The 15498-nt window shown below is 46.5% G+C and overlaps 1 protein-coding gene across 1 annotated transcript in view; it reads left to right on the top strand.

Moving 5' to 3' along the window:
• Positions 1 to 15498, top strand: part of LOC124504264 (two pore calcium channel protein 1-like) — a 38920-nt gene that overhangs the window by 4000 nt on the left and 19422 nt on the right. The window contains exons 2-8 of the mRNA XM_047069687.1: positions 4667 to 4749; positions 6019 to 6133; positions 8658 to 8786; positions 12929 to 13045; positions 13146 to 13264; positions 13491 to 13592; positions 15016 to 15142. Coding sequence (XP_046925643.1) covers positions 4667 to 4749; positions 6019 to 6133; positions 8658 to 8786; positions 12929 to 13045; positions 13146 to 13264; positions 13491 to 13592; positions 15016 to 15142 — 792 coding nt within the window. The remainder of the gene's footprint in view (positions 1 to 4666; positions 4750 to 6018; positions 6134 to 8657; positions 8787 to 12928; positions 13046 to 13145; positions 13265 to 13490; positions 13593 to 15015; positions 15143 to 15498) is intronic.

Raw genomic sequence — 15498 nt, 5'->3', positions numbered from 1 at the left:
TACACTGGGGGCTTAGGGAAGGAATTTCCTTGCTCTCTACTGAGAGCCTCTGGAAATGATGATTCCCTCCCCCACCTCCCACCCCGCCCTGTGCATTTTCTTCCCTAAGTGATTCCCTAAGTGATTCTAAGTTATTCACCTTTCCTCAGAATGCAAGTTTACAGGGTTGAGAGGGCCAGAGGAGAAAACACAAAAACCTTAAACGCATTTTTAAATCTCGGGGACAGGAAAGGCAATGTCACAGCTTCGAGAAGAGGAGAAAAAGAAAGTCAAGAGAAGTCAGTTATTGCCATAGCGCCATGAAGATGCAAAACATACAAGAAGCAGTAGTAAAATGGCCACGTTTAGACCAGTGATTTTCCATCTTGACTGCATATTGGAACCCCCAGGGAACTTTCCAAATTCATCCTGGGTCTCACCTTCCTGAGATTCTGATGTGGTTGGTCTGGGCAACGAGAGCTTTACAAGCAAAGCTCTGAAGGTGGTGGTCTGAGCGGTGGGAGTTCTAGAACTGCTCCCCTGGCAGCCACTGGTGCCTTCCCTAGGTGGGGGCTGCTGCTTTGAGGTGCAAAACCATCTATTAGCTGCATGGGGGGGGCATTGCTATTTGGTCTTTGCTGTTTTCATGGTAGATATGGGCAGTGGTTCCCATATAAACTTGAAGTATGCAGTTTTGAAACAGCATGTCTGACACAAGCCCATTCTTGGGTTGGATGAAAATGATTTGTTTTATGGAAAGATACCAATGACCTTAATACCAGTAAGAATGCTCATTATAGTAAGGTTGCCTGTTAAGAGCATTTCTTCCCAAGGAAAAATGGGAAGGACCCTTAGAAAGTGAACGCAAACAGGATGGAGAGAGGGAAGATAGGTAGGAGCAGAAGACAGAGCAGATGAGGTTTTAAAAAGAGACATGTCAGAAATGCAATAGCTAAGGGTGGGAAAACTCTGAAACAATATAAAAGTAAATTTGCTGTTGTGAAAGTGTCAGCATATTTAAACATAACAGGTATGAATTCAGATGGCAAGGGGGGGGAGTTGAAAGAGGTGCCACGGTGCTTATTTCATTCATTCAGTGTGGGGAGCCTGGGTGATGACTGATGGAGGTGACCCCCAGGGTCTAGCTGGGTGAGGACGGATTGCTGGTGAGCATTTTTTTTTTTTCTATTTTCTACCTGGAGGCCATGTGGATGATGCATCTCAAATCCACAATTGTCAAACTCCTTTTGTGCGGACAAACTGTTTCACTGGGACTGAAAGAATGTTAGTAGTATCATTTTTTTTCAGTAATTGTTTTTTTTTTTTTTTTTGAGATAGAGAGAGAGAGTGTGAGTGGGGGAGGAGCAGAGAGATGGAGACACAGACTCCGAAGCAGGTTCCAGGCTCTGAGCTGTCAGCACAGAGCCTGATGTGGGGCTCGAACTCACGAACTGTGAGATCATGACCTGAGTGGAAGTCAGATGCTTAACCGACTGAGCCACCCAGGCGCCCCCCAAAATATTTTTTAATGTTTACTTATTTTTGAGAGAGAGGGAGAGAGAGAGAGAGACAGAGAGACAGAGCACAAGCGGGAGAGGGGCAGAGAGAGAGAGAGGGAGATACAGAATCTGAAGCAGGTTCCAGGCTTTGAGCTGTCAGCACAGGGGTTTGAACCCATTCATGGGGTTTGAACCCACGAATCATGAGATCATGACCTGAGCTGAAGTTGGAGGTTTAACTAACTGAGCCACCCAGGTGCCCCAGTAGCATCATCTTTTTAAATTGGGAACAATTAAATTGGCTTTAAGAGATTTTGCTTTAAATATATCTATGTCTGTGTCTGTGTCTATATCTGTATCTATAAACACAGGGCTTGATCTCATGACCTGGGCTGGAATTAAGAGTTGGACACTTAACTGACTGAACCGCCCAAGTGCCCCTAAATATGTTTTTTACACTTGATCTTAGCCAAAAGGCCGAGAAGTGATCCTAAATATATTTTTTAAAGGAAGGCCTTAATATCTTAATTCTTTGCTGTCCCAGTATGATCGATATGAGGCTTAATGAAACTTTCTTAAAATCTCGGGGACAGAGATTTTATATCTAAAATAGATTTCTGAGCATATCCTGGGGGGGACTCTAGTGTTCCTCAGTGTTCATGATGTTCAGTGGAAAAATAATTGGCATTAAGAGATTGTCTACTAAAATGTTTTTAATATGTAAAAGAAAAACGTGTGTTAAGTGTTTAACACATTTGTATGGTACTTTTTAGTGTTTAATAACCTGCTTTTAAAAATTTGCTGCACCAGCCCTGAGAATGCCCATGACTCAGGAGGTGATGGGTTCTTACAGTGGTTAATTCATCTTTGAGACTTTTGTTCCACATCTATTTTTAATCAAAACATTTATCTTTGTTTTGGGGCAATTTTTAACAGCTTTAGTGAGCCATGATTGATATACATTAAACTACACTTACTTGAAGAGTGTAATTTGATGAGTCTTGGTGAGCCTTGGTATCACAAGGAAAACACTTGGGATAGTAATACCACATTCAAGGTAATGAATGCATCTATCACCCCTACGGATTTCCTCATGCCTATTTGCAACCCACCCCTCTCTCCATCCCCTCCTCCCCCTGTCCCCAGGCAACTGATCTGGTTTCTGCCACTATAGATTCATTTGCATATTCTCGAGTTTTATATACTCGTGTAGTAGGTGTTCCTTTGGGAGATAGGAGGTAACTTCTTTCACAGAAAACTTATTTTCAGATTCATCCATTATGTTGTGTGTATCAGGAATTCATTCCTTTTTATTGCTGAGTAGTCTTCCATGGCATACATATATCAAACCATACATGTATGGTTTGTTTACCCATACATGTATCTGTGGACATTTTGGTTGTTTCTAGTTTTCGCCTCTGAAGTTTCTAGTTTTCAACTATTTCAAATATTTGCATACAGCTTCGGAATGGTGTTCTCACATAGCCACATTCTTGGGTTGGATGTAAAGTCTCTATGTAGACATATGCTTTCTTTCTCTTTGGTAAATGCTTAGGAATGGAATGGCCCCAAAACTACCAAATTGTTTGCCAAAGTAAATGAACCGTTTTCTATTCCTACCAACACTGTGTGAGAGTTCTAGTTGCTTTACATCCATGTCAGCTCTTGGTAGAGTCAGTCTTCAGTGTTAGACATTGTTTAGTCTTAGTGGATATGTAGTGGTAGTTCATTGTGGCTTAAATATGTATTTCCCTCATGACTAAAAATGTTGAGCATCTTTTTATGTGCTTATTTGCCATGCATATATATATATATCTTCTTTGGTGAAATGTCTCTTAAAAGGCCTATCTTAGTAACTAATGTTTGTGTTTTTTAATGCAATATGACTTACTTTTTTAAGTGTTGCAATATGAAATAAATTTAGGAAATGCAGTCCTACAGTGTGTACAAATATATACTTTTGTCCAAAGTTTGGAATCTTTTGACCTCTCTCAATACTAGCTGCATTTGCAAAATTGGCTTGCTTGACCAACGGTAGATCTCCATTTCAGTCCATACAGGACGATGTCCTGTGTTTTGAGGAGGTAACTCTGGTAATCGAATGGATAATCGGGTTTTTTTTCCTCCTAGAGGACGAAGGAAGGTCTAAATAGCTAGTCTGTTTGTATGTGTTCTTTATCTCATTTATACAGAATCAGAAATGTGAGTCATCACCCATGGGGCTCAGCTGTACTGGTCATGAGGAGATGTAAAGTCAAATCTCAAGATGCCCCTCTGGCTGGTTGGATATTATCAATCATTTTAAATTATAAGAATGTTGGTGAGAAGCAGGAAACATGATGCTCATGTACTATTTAGAGGCATATCAAAGGTGTCACTGTGGGGGAAACAATTTGGTGGTATCTATCAAAATAAAAAAAATGCAAAGACCTTTCATCCACAAGTTCAACTGTGTCCTACAAGCACACTTATATGGCACAAAGATATGCATGTGTGTCTGTGTGTAATACATAGTTTAAAAAATCCAATGTAATTGTGTTTGAAATAGAAAGAAAAGGGAGACACTACTTAAAGGAAGAGGCATTTGTTGAAAAGAACGGGGTAGATGTGTATATATTGTCATGAAAAAAAAATGTCCAGAATATATGGAGTGAGAAAAATAAGCTTTGGACCATATGAAAATAATTTTATTATTTTTAAATTATGTGTATATGTAGAGCGGGGGTCATACCTTGAGAAGGAGTTAGCTTCAAAAGTCATCAAAAAAGGCAATAATTTATTTATTTATTACCCTTGGAAAACACTCTAACCACTCATCAAGTACCCTAAATATAATTTTGTGTTTATCTGTTTGTGTGTATATAGCCCTATATATGTTGGTATAAACGTACCATTTAAGTACATTTATACGTACTACTCAGTGCTTTCTTGTTTCTTCCTCTGAGAGCACACATTACAGGGCACACAGTTTGAATTCAGGAAGGTTAAGCGTGCCTGTGTCTCAGCCCCACCTCAGGTCCCAATGCCCAGGAAAGCACATACAGTACTCTGAAGTACCTCTGGCGAGAGTGAGGTGGTGCGGGGAGAGAGGGAGTAGGGTTTCCTTTTGTACATATACATGAAAAAGAGAAGTGCCCTTTCCTCTTCTGATTGTTGTTCTCTCCTTACTTTCTCCCAAGGAGGACCAGAACCTTCTCCTGGCAGCTGCCTATGTTTCTGATGCCCAGTACAACAGAAATGTTCCATTTGAAACGTCTCCTCGGGCCATCAGGTAAATAAAGTATTAAACTGTCTCCTAGAGCAACCTGTCCTTTAGTACTTACCAGTCTTGAAGTTGAACCCAAACTGAAGACATTGTCTCCACAAACATTTTGAGAAGTCTCTAGGATGAGGCATGGAGATTTGGATAAAATCCTAACATCCAATGCTTTTATTTTTTTTTTAAGTTATAAGAGCATGGTGTCTCACACATAGGGAAGCACTCAATAAATACATTAAGGACAGATAAATGAGTACATGACTAACATATAGAGCAGGAGATAGGGCATCTGAAGTGAATCACATCATCCTTTCCTTGTAGATAAGGTTGTCCTCTTAGAGCCGCTTAGGCGAAAAGACTTGTTCTTTTTCTTTCTGGTGCCTTCTGATGCAATCCATATATTTGTTCTTTTCGTAAGAATCATGCCTTTTCTCTCCCACCCCCTAAATGTTGAACTAAGACCAAAGATTTGGCTCAAAATAAGGAAAAAACATCAGGGCTCCGTGCCAGTGCCTCCAAAGCAACGAAGAAACGCACGCCTCATTCCTGGAAGCTTCGAGCAGGTTGGGGAGACTGTCCCCCACCTCTAGGAAGAGAACTGTGTGACCACAAGATCTCTCTGAATCTACCATGTTGAGATGGGGTGGTGCACATTTAAATTGATTAGGCTACCATGCCACAGCATAATAGGTCACTTTAACTGAGGGTTTACTGTGCATCAGTCACCGTTCAAAGTCCTCTGAAAGTATTCTTTTTATTACGGTCACAACCGCTATGCAGGAGGTACTGATCATAGCTTGAGATACTTAAGAGACTGTGGTTTGAGATGCGATACTATTGTTGCCTTTTTTTTTCTGTTAGTGTCTTGTAATGTGTGCTCAATTCAGTGCTGTCTCTTGCTCCCTAAGATTTTTTTTTTTTTTAAATTTTTTTTTTTCAACGTTTATTTATTTTTGGGACAGAGAGAGACAGAGCATGAACGGGGGAGGGGCAGAGAGAGAGGGAGACACAGAATCAGAAACAGGCTCCAGGCTCTGAGCCATCAGCCCAGAGCCTGACGCGGGGCTCGAACTCCCGGACCGCGAGATCGTGACCTGGCTGAAGTCGGACGCTCAACCGACTGCGCCACCCAGGCGCCCCTCTTGCTCCCTAAGATTTAAAGGAAATGTGGCCAGAGCCCTATTTTGTATTTTGCCCACCGTTAGTCTTTTAGTGGGAAGTGTGAGTTTTGTTTAACTCCTGCTCCTTGTATATAAACACCTTTATTCTTTTCATCTTCAGACTTTACTATTTTTATAACCACTGGACAATGCAAGTAGCCATCTACTTCTTTATTTGTGTCGACCTCTCTCTCGCCCTGTTTGAAGAACCGGCACTGTTTCCCCTGCCTTTCTTGGTAAGGATTAAAAACAAAATGGCTAACCAGACTTTGTCATTGATGAGTTGGGCCCCATGCATTCTTCCTTTTTTTTTTTTTTTCAAATTTCAATAAATACGAGTGTGGTTTTCTTTTATTATTATTTTTAAATGTTTGTTTATTTTGAGAGAGAGAGAGAAAGAGAGAGAGGGCGCTTGTCTGCACCTGTGTGTGCACAGGGGCGGGGCCAAGAGAGGGAGACAGAGAATCCCAAGCGGGCTCCTTACTGTCAGTGCAGAGCCTGACTCTGGGCTCAAACTCAAACTCGTGAACTGTGGGATCATGACCGGGGCCAAAATCAAGAGTTGGATGTTTGCCTGACCGAGCCACACAGGTGCCCTGGATGAGGTTTTATTTTCATTGCTGGGGTTTGTTTGGAAGAACTCTGCCTACTCGCTGAGCTGATGCTTCCGTCTTAATTATAAGGCATTTTAAATGGAGTAGAGGTTTTTGTCTTCCGTGTCCGCAGGGATGAATTGGGTAGACAAATGATATTTTCAGAGCGTATCCATGAAAGGGCGAGTAGACAATGTCATAATTTAGTGTGATACGCAACTTGTACTTGCCACGTTTCCAGCTTTTTTTTTCATAGTCCTAAATCACTATTTATTGGCACTTAGCAGCTGGTCACGTACGGTTTTGAGTAATCGCATCAAATTCACCAGCTACTCCGGCTCGGTCCAAGTATGAAATTGATGATCCGCTCATGTTAATTCCCGACTTGATGCTGCCCCTGCAGTTGTCGCAGAGACTGGGTGACTGGCAAGGCCCAGAATATCTACGGTCTGGTCCTTCAACAGATAAAGTTCACTGACCCCTATCTTTATTACCTCCCCTGATTCTGTGGGTAACTGGGCCCAGGCCGGAAAGATTTCCTGCTCCTGTGTCATTAGCTGGGGTAACAATATCTGGAAGCTCCGTGGATCTCTGGAGGCTGGCAGGTGCTGCTGGCCGCGAGCTGGGAGCTTGCCTGGCTGGAGCCGTGGACCAAGTGCCCTGCTGTGTTATGCAGCTGCTGCATGTGGTGTAGGTTTCTCCCAGTGGGGGAGGAGCAGGGCCAAGCAGGAGCATCCGAGTGTACAAGCCTCCACTTCCGTCAGCTTGTTGATGTCCTCTCGGCCAAAGCCCCTGAGATGCCGGAGCCCCGAGTCAACATGGGAGGACGCTGCATACGGGGCTGAAAACTGGGAGCGTGGTTCACCGGGGGCCACCAAAGTGATGGTGTAACACACTTCTGTATGATGAAGAGGCTACAATTAGTGAAGTCTCTGCATAGAAAACTTGTAGCCCAGTGACTATCAAAACAAACCCCAGAGTTGGGAGAAGCAGAGCTGTGCATTCAGAGACCCAGACGGTCACTCCCTCCCTAGCACGGCCCACTCTGGACGCGATGAGACTTCCCTGGGGTTGTCTGCTCAGCCCCTTGCCTCTCTTCCCGAGTCCTCACCCTTCCATTTGTTTTTGGTCACGTACAGCTTCAGGTTGGCTGAGTTCAGGGTGCTCCTTCAGCCGGTGTTTGGACCTCTGGTCTCTAGAATCGAATGTGTCATGGGGGGGCTTTGGCCCAGATGCAGCATTACCAAGCACATCTTATTTTGAGCAGAGGTGTCCTGGAATTGCCCCAGGCCCTGTTGCAAGCCTGGCCTTGACAGGGAGTCTCTAGAGTCCTTCGAGGATGAATAGGCTGAGGGCTAGACGGTTCGGAAGCGGCTGTAGCCCAAGTCCACGCCCAGGACCCATGAAGGCTGGGGTGGGGAGGGGAAGACTGTGTCAAGTGCTGCTTTCAGGGCCCAGTCTCCCCATCTCTTCGTACTGTGGCACCCTCCTCACCCCCTGATGAAGGCAAGTGTCCTTGTTGGGGAGGAGTTACCACCTCAGGGAATCACGGGAAAGCCCGGGCTGCGATCACAGGCTGCCAGTCTAGCTGCCTGTAGGGATTTTGGAGCTGGTGTCCTGTAACCTACAGAGGAGACGGTCAGGACTTGGCACTGGGTCTCAGTGGCCTCCCTTCTTTCCTCTAAACCAGCCACACATGGGCGGAGGGCGGCAGTGGCACTGATGGCTAAGGAATGACCCACATCTCAAAACACGTCTTTGGGAGGTTACTCTCCTGTTAGAGAAACTGAACTTCTAGATGCCTTTTGTAAATATGAACTTAAAATTGGAGAGCACAGAAGATGCCTGTGTCTGCCGTCCCGGACCTCCCGTCCTCTGGGGAAATGCCTTCTGGGTGCTCTGCCTGTTGATCCAGCCCCTCCCAGGAAGCCCTCCCTGCCTGTTGGGTCATGGGATTCGTGACTCAAGGGCAGGTTTCCTCTTAAGAGGAAGAAACCATTCCAACTGGCACAGAATTTGACTGCAGTTTGCCGCAGTCAAAAGGGACAGTGCTAATTCTTAGAGGGGGCATCAAGGTGGCTTGGGCGGCTGGGAGGGTTGCGAGAGAGCTAAAGCTGAACCTCCAAGAGGCGGGGCGCTGTGTTTAGTCTCTGTTTTCTGCGTGCAGGCTACCTCGTTAGCAGAAGTACTCTGTCTGACTGCATTCTTTGGGAGACTTGTACATTTTGCAAAAGTCACTCCTCAAATGGTTTTCTGGAAGGATACGAAAAACATCTGCATCATGGTAACCATCGTGGTGAGTGCTCATTATAGTACCCTGAAGATTTTGTGGTCAAAGGCAGAAACTATGAAGACAAAAGCCTGAATAGATTTGATCTGGTTAAAAGCAACAATGACAGACGTCGGCACAGCAAACACCATTAGCACAAGTGCAAGCGGACCCCAAATGAAGAACAAACAGGGCAACGTATGACAGTGCGAGTGCTGTGTTTTAACATAGCAAGAGCACTTGTAAGTTAAAAGGGGGAAAAAAAGAGGCCCCCCCCAACAGGGCTGAAAATAGGTGAAGGCATTTCCTAAAAGAAAAATATAAATAATGGCAGATAATGAAACAATGTGTAACTTCACTAATTCAGAAATATATATCAAAACAACAATAAAATACCATGTGTGTGCCTATAAAACAGCGTTAGCAAGACGGAGAGGAAACAGAACCCCTGATACCCTCCTGGAGGGACGAGTGAGCTGTCTTTCTCGAAGGCTATTTGGCAGTTCTTTGAAAAGCCTTAAAGGTGCTTACACTTGCACCCTGGAGTTCTAGTCCTGGGACTTTATCGTTAGGAGAGAAGGATGTGTTCAAAGGTTTAGCTACAAGATTGGTCCGTGGCTGAACCGTTCCTGATACTGGAAAAACTGGTAACAATGTGATTTCCCGACAGTAGATACGTGTTAAATGAAACGTGGCACATCCACTCAGCCCTTTTTAAACTAGTGTGAAAGTGACAAATGTCTATTACCAAGGCGAGGTGCTTACCATTCATGAAGCCAAAAGTACCAGTTACCACAGAGCCGGATCACGGTTTTGTTGCAAAGAAAAAAAGGAAAGAATGGTACGCATTCACAGAGAGATCTGGGAGGATATATGCTAAGCAGTCAGGCCAAGAGGGGCAGGGTAAGGAATTCCGAAAGGCTGCTGTTAGGGGCAGAGAGGCCCCTTCAGTGATTAGCTAAGGGTACTTGGTACTTGATAATTAGCTTCTTACCGACCGCAGCAGCCGGCTTGCCTGAACCCTCATTCTTTCCAGTTCACCCACGGCTCAGTCTGCACGCCCCTAAGCCGTCCATTCTCAGAGCCCTCATGAACACTCCTAGGTAGGGGTCCCCGTGCTGTAGCCGATACTGGTTTCCCCTCTGAGTTTCTTTTGCCTGTGGCCCGCTGCTCGCCAGCCGTTTCTACATCTGTGTGTCAACGCAAACACAGTGGGACGAAACCCACACCCTTTCACCCCTCGCCTCCCCTGGCTGTTTGCTTGCCGGTGGTGCCTTACGTCCCAACACCCAGTACGACGTCCTCCTAGTCCAGATTCTCCCCTCTCTCGCATCTGGCCTCCCCAGGGCCCCTCAGGACGCCTCTTGCCCTGTTTCATTCTCCGCACGTGGACTATCGCAGTCGTCTCTGATGTGGCCACACGCTGTCTCTTTGTTGCACGCCATTCTGTTCCCACGTCGTGGCACAGGCCCTGGTCACCCCTTTCGGGAACTGTCGTGGTCACCTCCACCTCAGATGCCCGATACGTGCATTTTAGGTGCTGCCGCGGGATTAATTCTCCGGAAGCACGTCTCAGATCACTTCGCTCCCTTGCTGGAAAACGTCTGTCAGCGCCCCAAGACTATTCAGTGCCCCCCAGTCCTGCAAACGTGCTTCACTCTAGTTGGGACCTCTTCACTCTAGCTGGACCGAGTTGCCTGCTGCCCCACGCACGTACCACTCGCTCCTCCCCTGCCTGCGGTGGCTCTTTTTTGGCCGGAATGTCCACTGTCTTCCCTCACCTTGTTCTACATACTTAACCTGACTTCCCTTCACACATCTGCTGAACCCTCAGAATATGCAGACTACCTATCTGTACTTTTCTTATTTTTAGAAATATTTTCTGCTACTGAAAAGAAATATAGGCGCACTGTGAGCCTCTAAATATAGGAACCTATGAGCACAGGCTTGGGTTCAGTCCGTGACACCATGCTGCCTAATGCAGGACGGCGGTGGGACGGGGTGGGAGGGGAGGAGGAGGCTATTTCTGGAAGAAAGAAATCCAAACAATACAGACTGTATAAAACAGAGGAAGACACTCCTGCTAATCTCCTCCAAGGAGACAGTGTGTGTCTTCCACGACCCTGTCTGCGGCTTGGCCCCTTACTAGGCCCCTTACTTGGCCCCTTACCTCTTCATCGCCTAAAACTCCTAGCACAGTGCCTCAAGTACGTGGGCGCGCAGGCACTCATAAAATTTAAGTCCCATCACAGTGCTCCCCTGCTTCAAATCATCCAATGCTTTCCATCTCCCGTCCCAGAAAAGCCGAAGTCCTTATTGTGGCGGAAGCTCTGTGCTCCCCCTTCATTACTGCCCACCCCTCCTCCCCCACCTTGTCCACCCTCCCCGTCTCCTGCTCTCTCCATGCATGCTGGCGCTGCCTTAGGCCTCCCTTGCGCGCCCTTTGCCTCATCCGGGTTTTCTCCAGAGCGTGGACCACCACCTGTCGCAGAGCGTCTTTATCATCAGCACCGTTCTTTCCTTCTGGAATGTTCGCTTTGTGAGGGCCGGCACCTTCCGCCTGGCTCTTGCTCTGTCTCTAGAGCTACAGTGACACCCTGCACTAAGGGGCATTCTGTGACTGAAAGAGTATGGCGTGAATTGAATGAGGGCGTTCTCTTGTCTTGTCGGGGTCTTTCCTCCATCTGTCGCTGGCGCGATTCACTCCTTTGCCCTCGTCGCCCTTATTTGAAAGACTTCCGAGGCTCTCCAGGCCCTGGGAATAAGACTCACCTTTTCAGCCTGGTTCTCGAAGCCATTTGCCATTAGTCCTTGTCACTTCCTGCCTCGTCTCCCCCCCACCCTTGGGACCCTTGGCTTCCCAGACGTGCCAGGACAGCTCCTCCCTGAGAGTCCCTTTACTATGTCTTCCTGCTGTGGCCCTTGATTTTTCTGAGTTTTAGTCTTTTAAAATGTTTATTTCTTTTGAGGGGAGGGTCAGACGGAGAGGAGAGAGAGAATCCCAATACAGGATCATCACAGCACAGAGCCCAACGCGGGACTCCCATCTCGTGAACCGTGAGGCCATGAACTGCACTGACATCAAGGGTCAGACTGAGCCACCCGGGCGCCCCCTGAGTTTTATTCTTTCAAGACTCTGTCATTGGGGCGCCCGGGTGGCTCAGTCAGTGAAGAGAGGCCGATTCTTAATTTTGGCTCACGTCACGATCTCACCGTTTGTGAGTTCAAGCCCCACGTCAGGCTCCGGGCTGACGGTGTGGAGCCTGCTTGGGATTTTCTCTCTCTCCCTCCCTCTCTCTCTTTCTCTCAAAAATAACAATAAATAAACTTCAACAACAACAACAACAACAACAACAACAACGACAAACCTCTATCTTTGCTTTAAGATTACATGAGGGAGTGCTTACCCAGGAAGCCTCCTCCAGCACCGTGACCTTTGGTGATCTGCCTGTCCCCACCCTCCCCTGGACAGCCACGATAGTTCCCTCCTGCCAGCGCCCAGGGCACCAGCTTCCTTCCACGGCTGCATCCCATCTCCGCCCCTGTGTCGGATCTCACTGGGTCCTCTGTGGCTTGCTGAATTAACACTTTTGACGATGGAGGTTATTCTTTTTAACTTACATCTCCCTAAAAATACACTGGGTTCTTCTTTTGCCCTGTTCTTAGGTGATCACGAACCTGACAATAAGGATCAGGATTTTCTTACCTCTGTTACCAAGCTAGACAATTTTATACGTCAAATTGAAGAAAAGTTAAAGCTAATTAGGATGTAGTGTGGAAGCATGTAACTGTGCAGGTAACCGCATGGGCTCTGACGTCAGACTGCGTGGGTTCCAGGGTTGGCTCTGCCCCCTACTAGCTGCGTGACCAGGGCCACAGGCTCACCCTCTCTGTGCCCCCAGTGTCTCCATCCAGGAATAGTGCCCACCTTAGGGGTGTGGTCAGGATAACATAGAATAATTACGGAAGGTGCTTTTTGTACTTCACGGCACATAATAAATGCACAAACAACAGCTACTTTTAATGTTATATCACACAACTAGAATTATCCTGTTTATGGAACTTGCTTTGTGACCCCTCTTCCTGGTCGGTGAGCATGCATCCCCACCATCACTTTCTCTGTCCTGGAGCAGTGTGGCACTGAGCTCTCTGTCCCATGTCTCTCACAGCTGACCTTGATTGATCTGATTATCTATGGATCCCTGGAAGCTGTGAACGTCCACAGCGTTCGATGGTCAAGGGCCTTAAGACCAGTCTTCCTAATTAACTTCCCTGAAAGTCGTCAGGTAAGGAAAGATATACTTTAGGATATGCAAAGGCTTGACTTCTGTTTTTGCAGAAAATTAGCCGATTCTTATAAACGAAATGAAAATTTTGTCATCACAGATCCGAAGAACTTTCAGAAGCATCCGGAACACTCTGCCCGATATTCTCTACGTCTTCCTCCTGTTTATGTTCAGTGTGCTGATATTCTCCCTTATGGCCTTGAAGCTTTTTGGGGATAGGTGAGCACGCTGCTCTGGAAGATTCTGCTTGTGAATCCCGCCCCGCCTCCCCCCCACCCCCACCCCCCTTTGGGTTCAGCCTGTTGGTGGCAGAATCTGTCACCGGGTGCCATCTTCCTCGTTCAAACACTCCAGGAGTGCTTCTGGAAGGGGAAAAGTGTATCAGAAACCACGACCTCACTTATGTGTGTGTGTTTTTCATTTTGTGTTCTTGGTTCCTCTTTAGGGGTCTTAAAACAGTGGAAGGATTGCCCTACTTCACAAATATCCTGGACATAGTGTTTGAGCTCTACGTGCTGGTCACTACCGCGAACAGCCCTGATGTCATGTACGTCCATCTTGGCTCATGTTCACGGATAGACACCTGTTACCAGGACAGAATTCGCTTTGTTAAAGGCAGCTGTCTCCAAACACCAGCAGGGCTGAGAGGGGGGAAATAGTGATTTTCCGTTTATTCATGTTCGTGTAAAAATTTTTGAAGGATGTAAAATGTTTACGCTAACAATAGCCTACCCTGTCTGTCTAAAACTAAGCTTAGATGATTTTTTTTTTTTTTAAAAAGCTGAAAGCAGCAGGAGATATCTCTTGAGATACAACTCTTAAATATCGGAGCCTACTTTCTATTCGGGATTTTTTTGCGTCTTGAATTTAAACAGCTAAGCCATCTTTCGAAAGGAATCGTGGCTCGTTCTCCCAAGCATTGATGCGCCTTTGTGGTTAGGTGAGACAGGAAAGGAATGTAGAGGTTAGTAGTTGTTGCCTTCCCCTTCTCAATGCCAATTCTCCACACACGTGGACTTCACTTAGGAGGAAAACATCATGTATTTTCTTTCCTAACGTCCTTCATATTATGGATTAAGCTTGTTTGGGGAAGTAAGATTATTAAAGAGTGCCACACTGAGTAGATACCCCTTGGGGTCTAGGGCATGGACAGGGCTCAATGCGAGTGTCAATCCCAACCAGGCCATACTGCACTTCGGGGGAGGGCGGGTTTTCTGTCCTCTAGTTCTGTGTGGGATCATCATATCGACTTGCTCTGGCTTGTTGCTCACTGTTGGGCCTGGCTCGGGAAAAACATACGCAAGGGAAAGTTGTGGCCCTCCTTGTGTGCCCTTGGATCTTTCTCTCAGACCCTGGCCATGCCAGTGCCTCCAACACCCCCTCCTGTATGAAATCCAATGTCTACTGAAGGTGGAGTGAGCACACACACCTGATTTATGCCTCTCACCCTGGTGCCATTATTAATGGTGCTCCTTTCTTTCTCATTGTCCCAGAGTGGCTAGAAAATTATCTGCCTCCCCTGCCCCCCCCAACAAGGCAGTCTGGTGTCCCCGAAGAGCCTTAAGTATAAACCCAAGCCATGCTTCGATTCCTTCTATAGTCCTGGGCAAGTCGGTCTCCTTTCTTAGGCTTCGATTGTGAAGCCACAGTGAGGCTCCCTCAGTGTGAAGGGAAGGGATGGGATCGGGAGATCGCCAAGGTCCTACTTGCTTTGAAAGCTGCTGCCTCGAAAAGGCACTAAGAAATTCAGAAGGCAAGTTTAGAGCCAGCTGTTCAGCGCTAGGGGTGGTGATGGCTTTGCGACCCCATCACACGGGACCGCGCCATGTGGGGGAGAGTCTGAGTGAGAGAAGCTTTTGCCGTGCCTCGTGCCCGTGGGTTGTCCATGTGGGATGGCAGCTGAGGTCAGCCTTTTATGCACTAAGGACCTAGGCTGTGAAAAACCGTGCAACATAATTCTGTCCTTCTAGGATGCCTGCCTATAACTTCAATTGGTGGTACTGTCTGTACTTTATAACCTACACCATCATCAATACCTACATCTTCATGTCCGTCTTTCTGGCCGTGGTCTACAACAATTATAGGAAGCACTTAAAGGTAAGGTGCATGAGCGGAAGCGGGGTGGGGGCGGGCGAGGATAGGCGCGCGGGCTGGGTGCCGTGCCAGGGAGGCCGGCAAACGCATTGGTTCAATATTTGAAAGGGTGCTTTTTCTTTTCGCTTTGGCCAATCTGAAGACTTATTTGGTGTCTTGCTCTATTCTGCTGGCTAAGATGCTTCTTTACCATTCTTTGCAATGGGTCTGATAATGTTTCTGAATTTTATGTACAGTGGCAGGCTATGGCTTTACTCATTGCTTTTAAGGCATTCAATTGCTCATGGTTCCTGGAAAGGTTTTGTTAAGAATGGGGTTTGGGGATGTCCTCCAAGCTTCCACTCCTTTTTCCCTCTCCA

Source organism: Lynx rufus, unplaced genomic scaffold (assembly GCF_022079265.1).
Source record: "Lynx rufus isolate CCGP_SWC_20201006 ecotype Redwood Valley unplaced genomic scaffold, mLynRuf1.p SCAF_8, whole genome shotgun sequence".
Classification (NCBI taxonomy): domain Eukaryota; kingdom Metazoa; phylum Chordata; class Mammalia; order Carnivora; family Felidae; genus Lynx; species Lynx rufus.
Note: the sequence above shows the minus strand (reverse complement) of the source record. Positions and strands in the feature narration are given on the sequence as shown.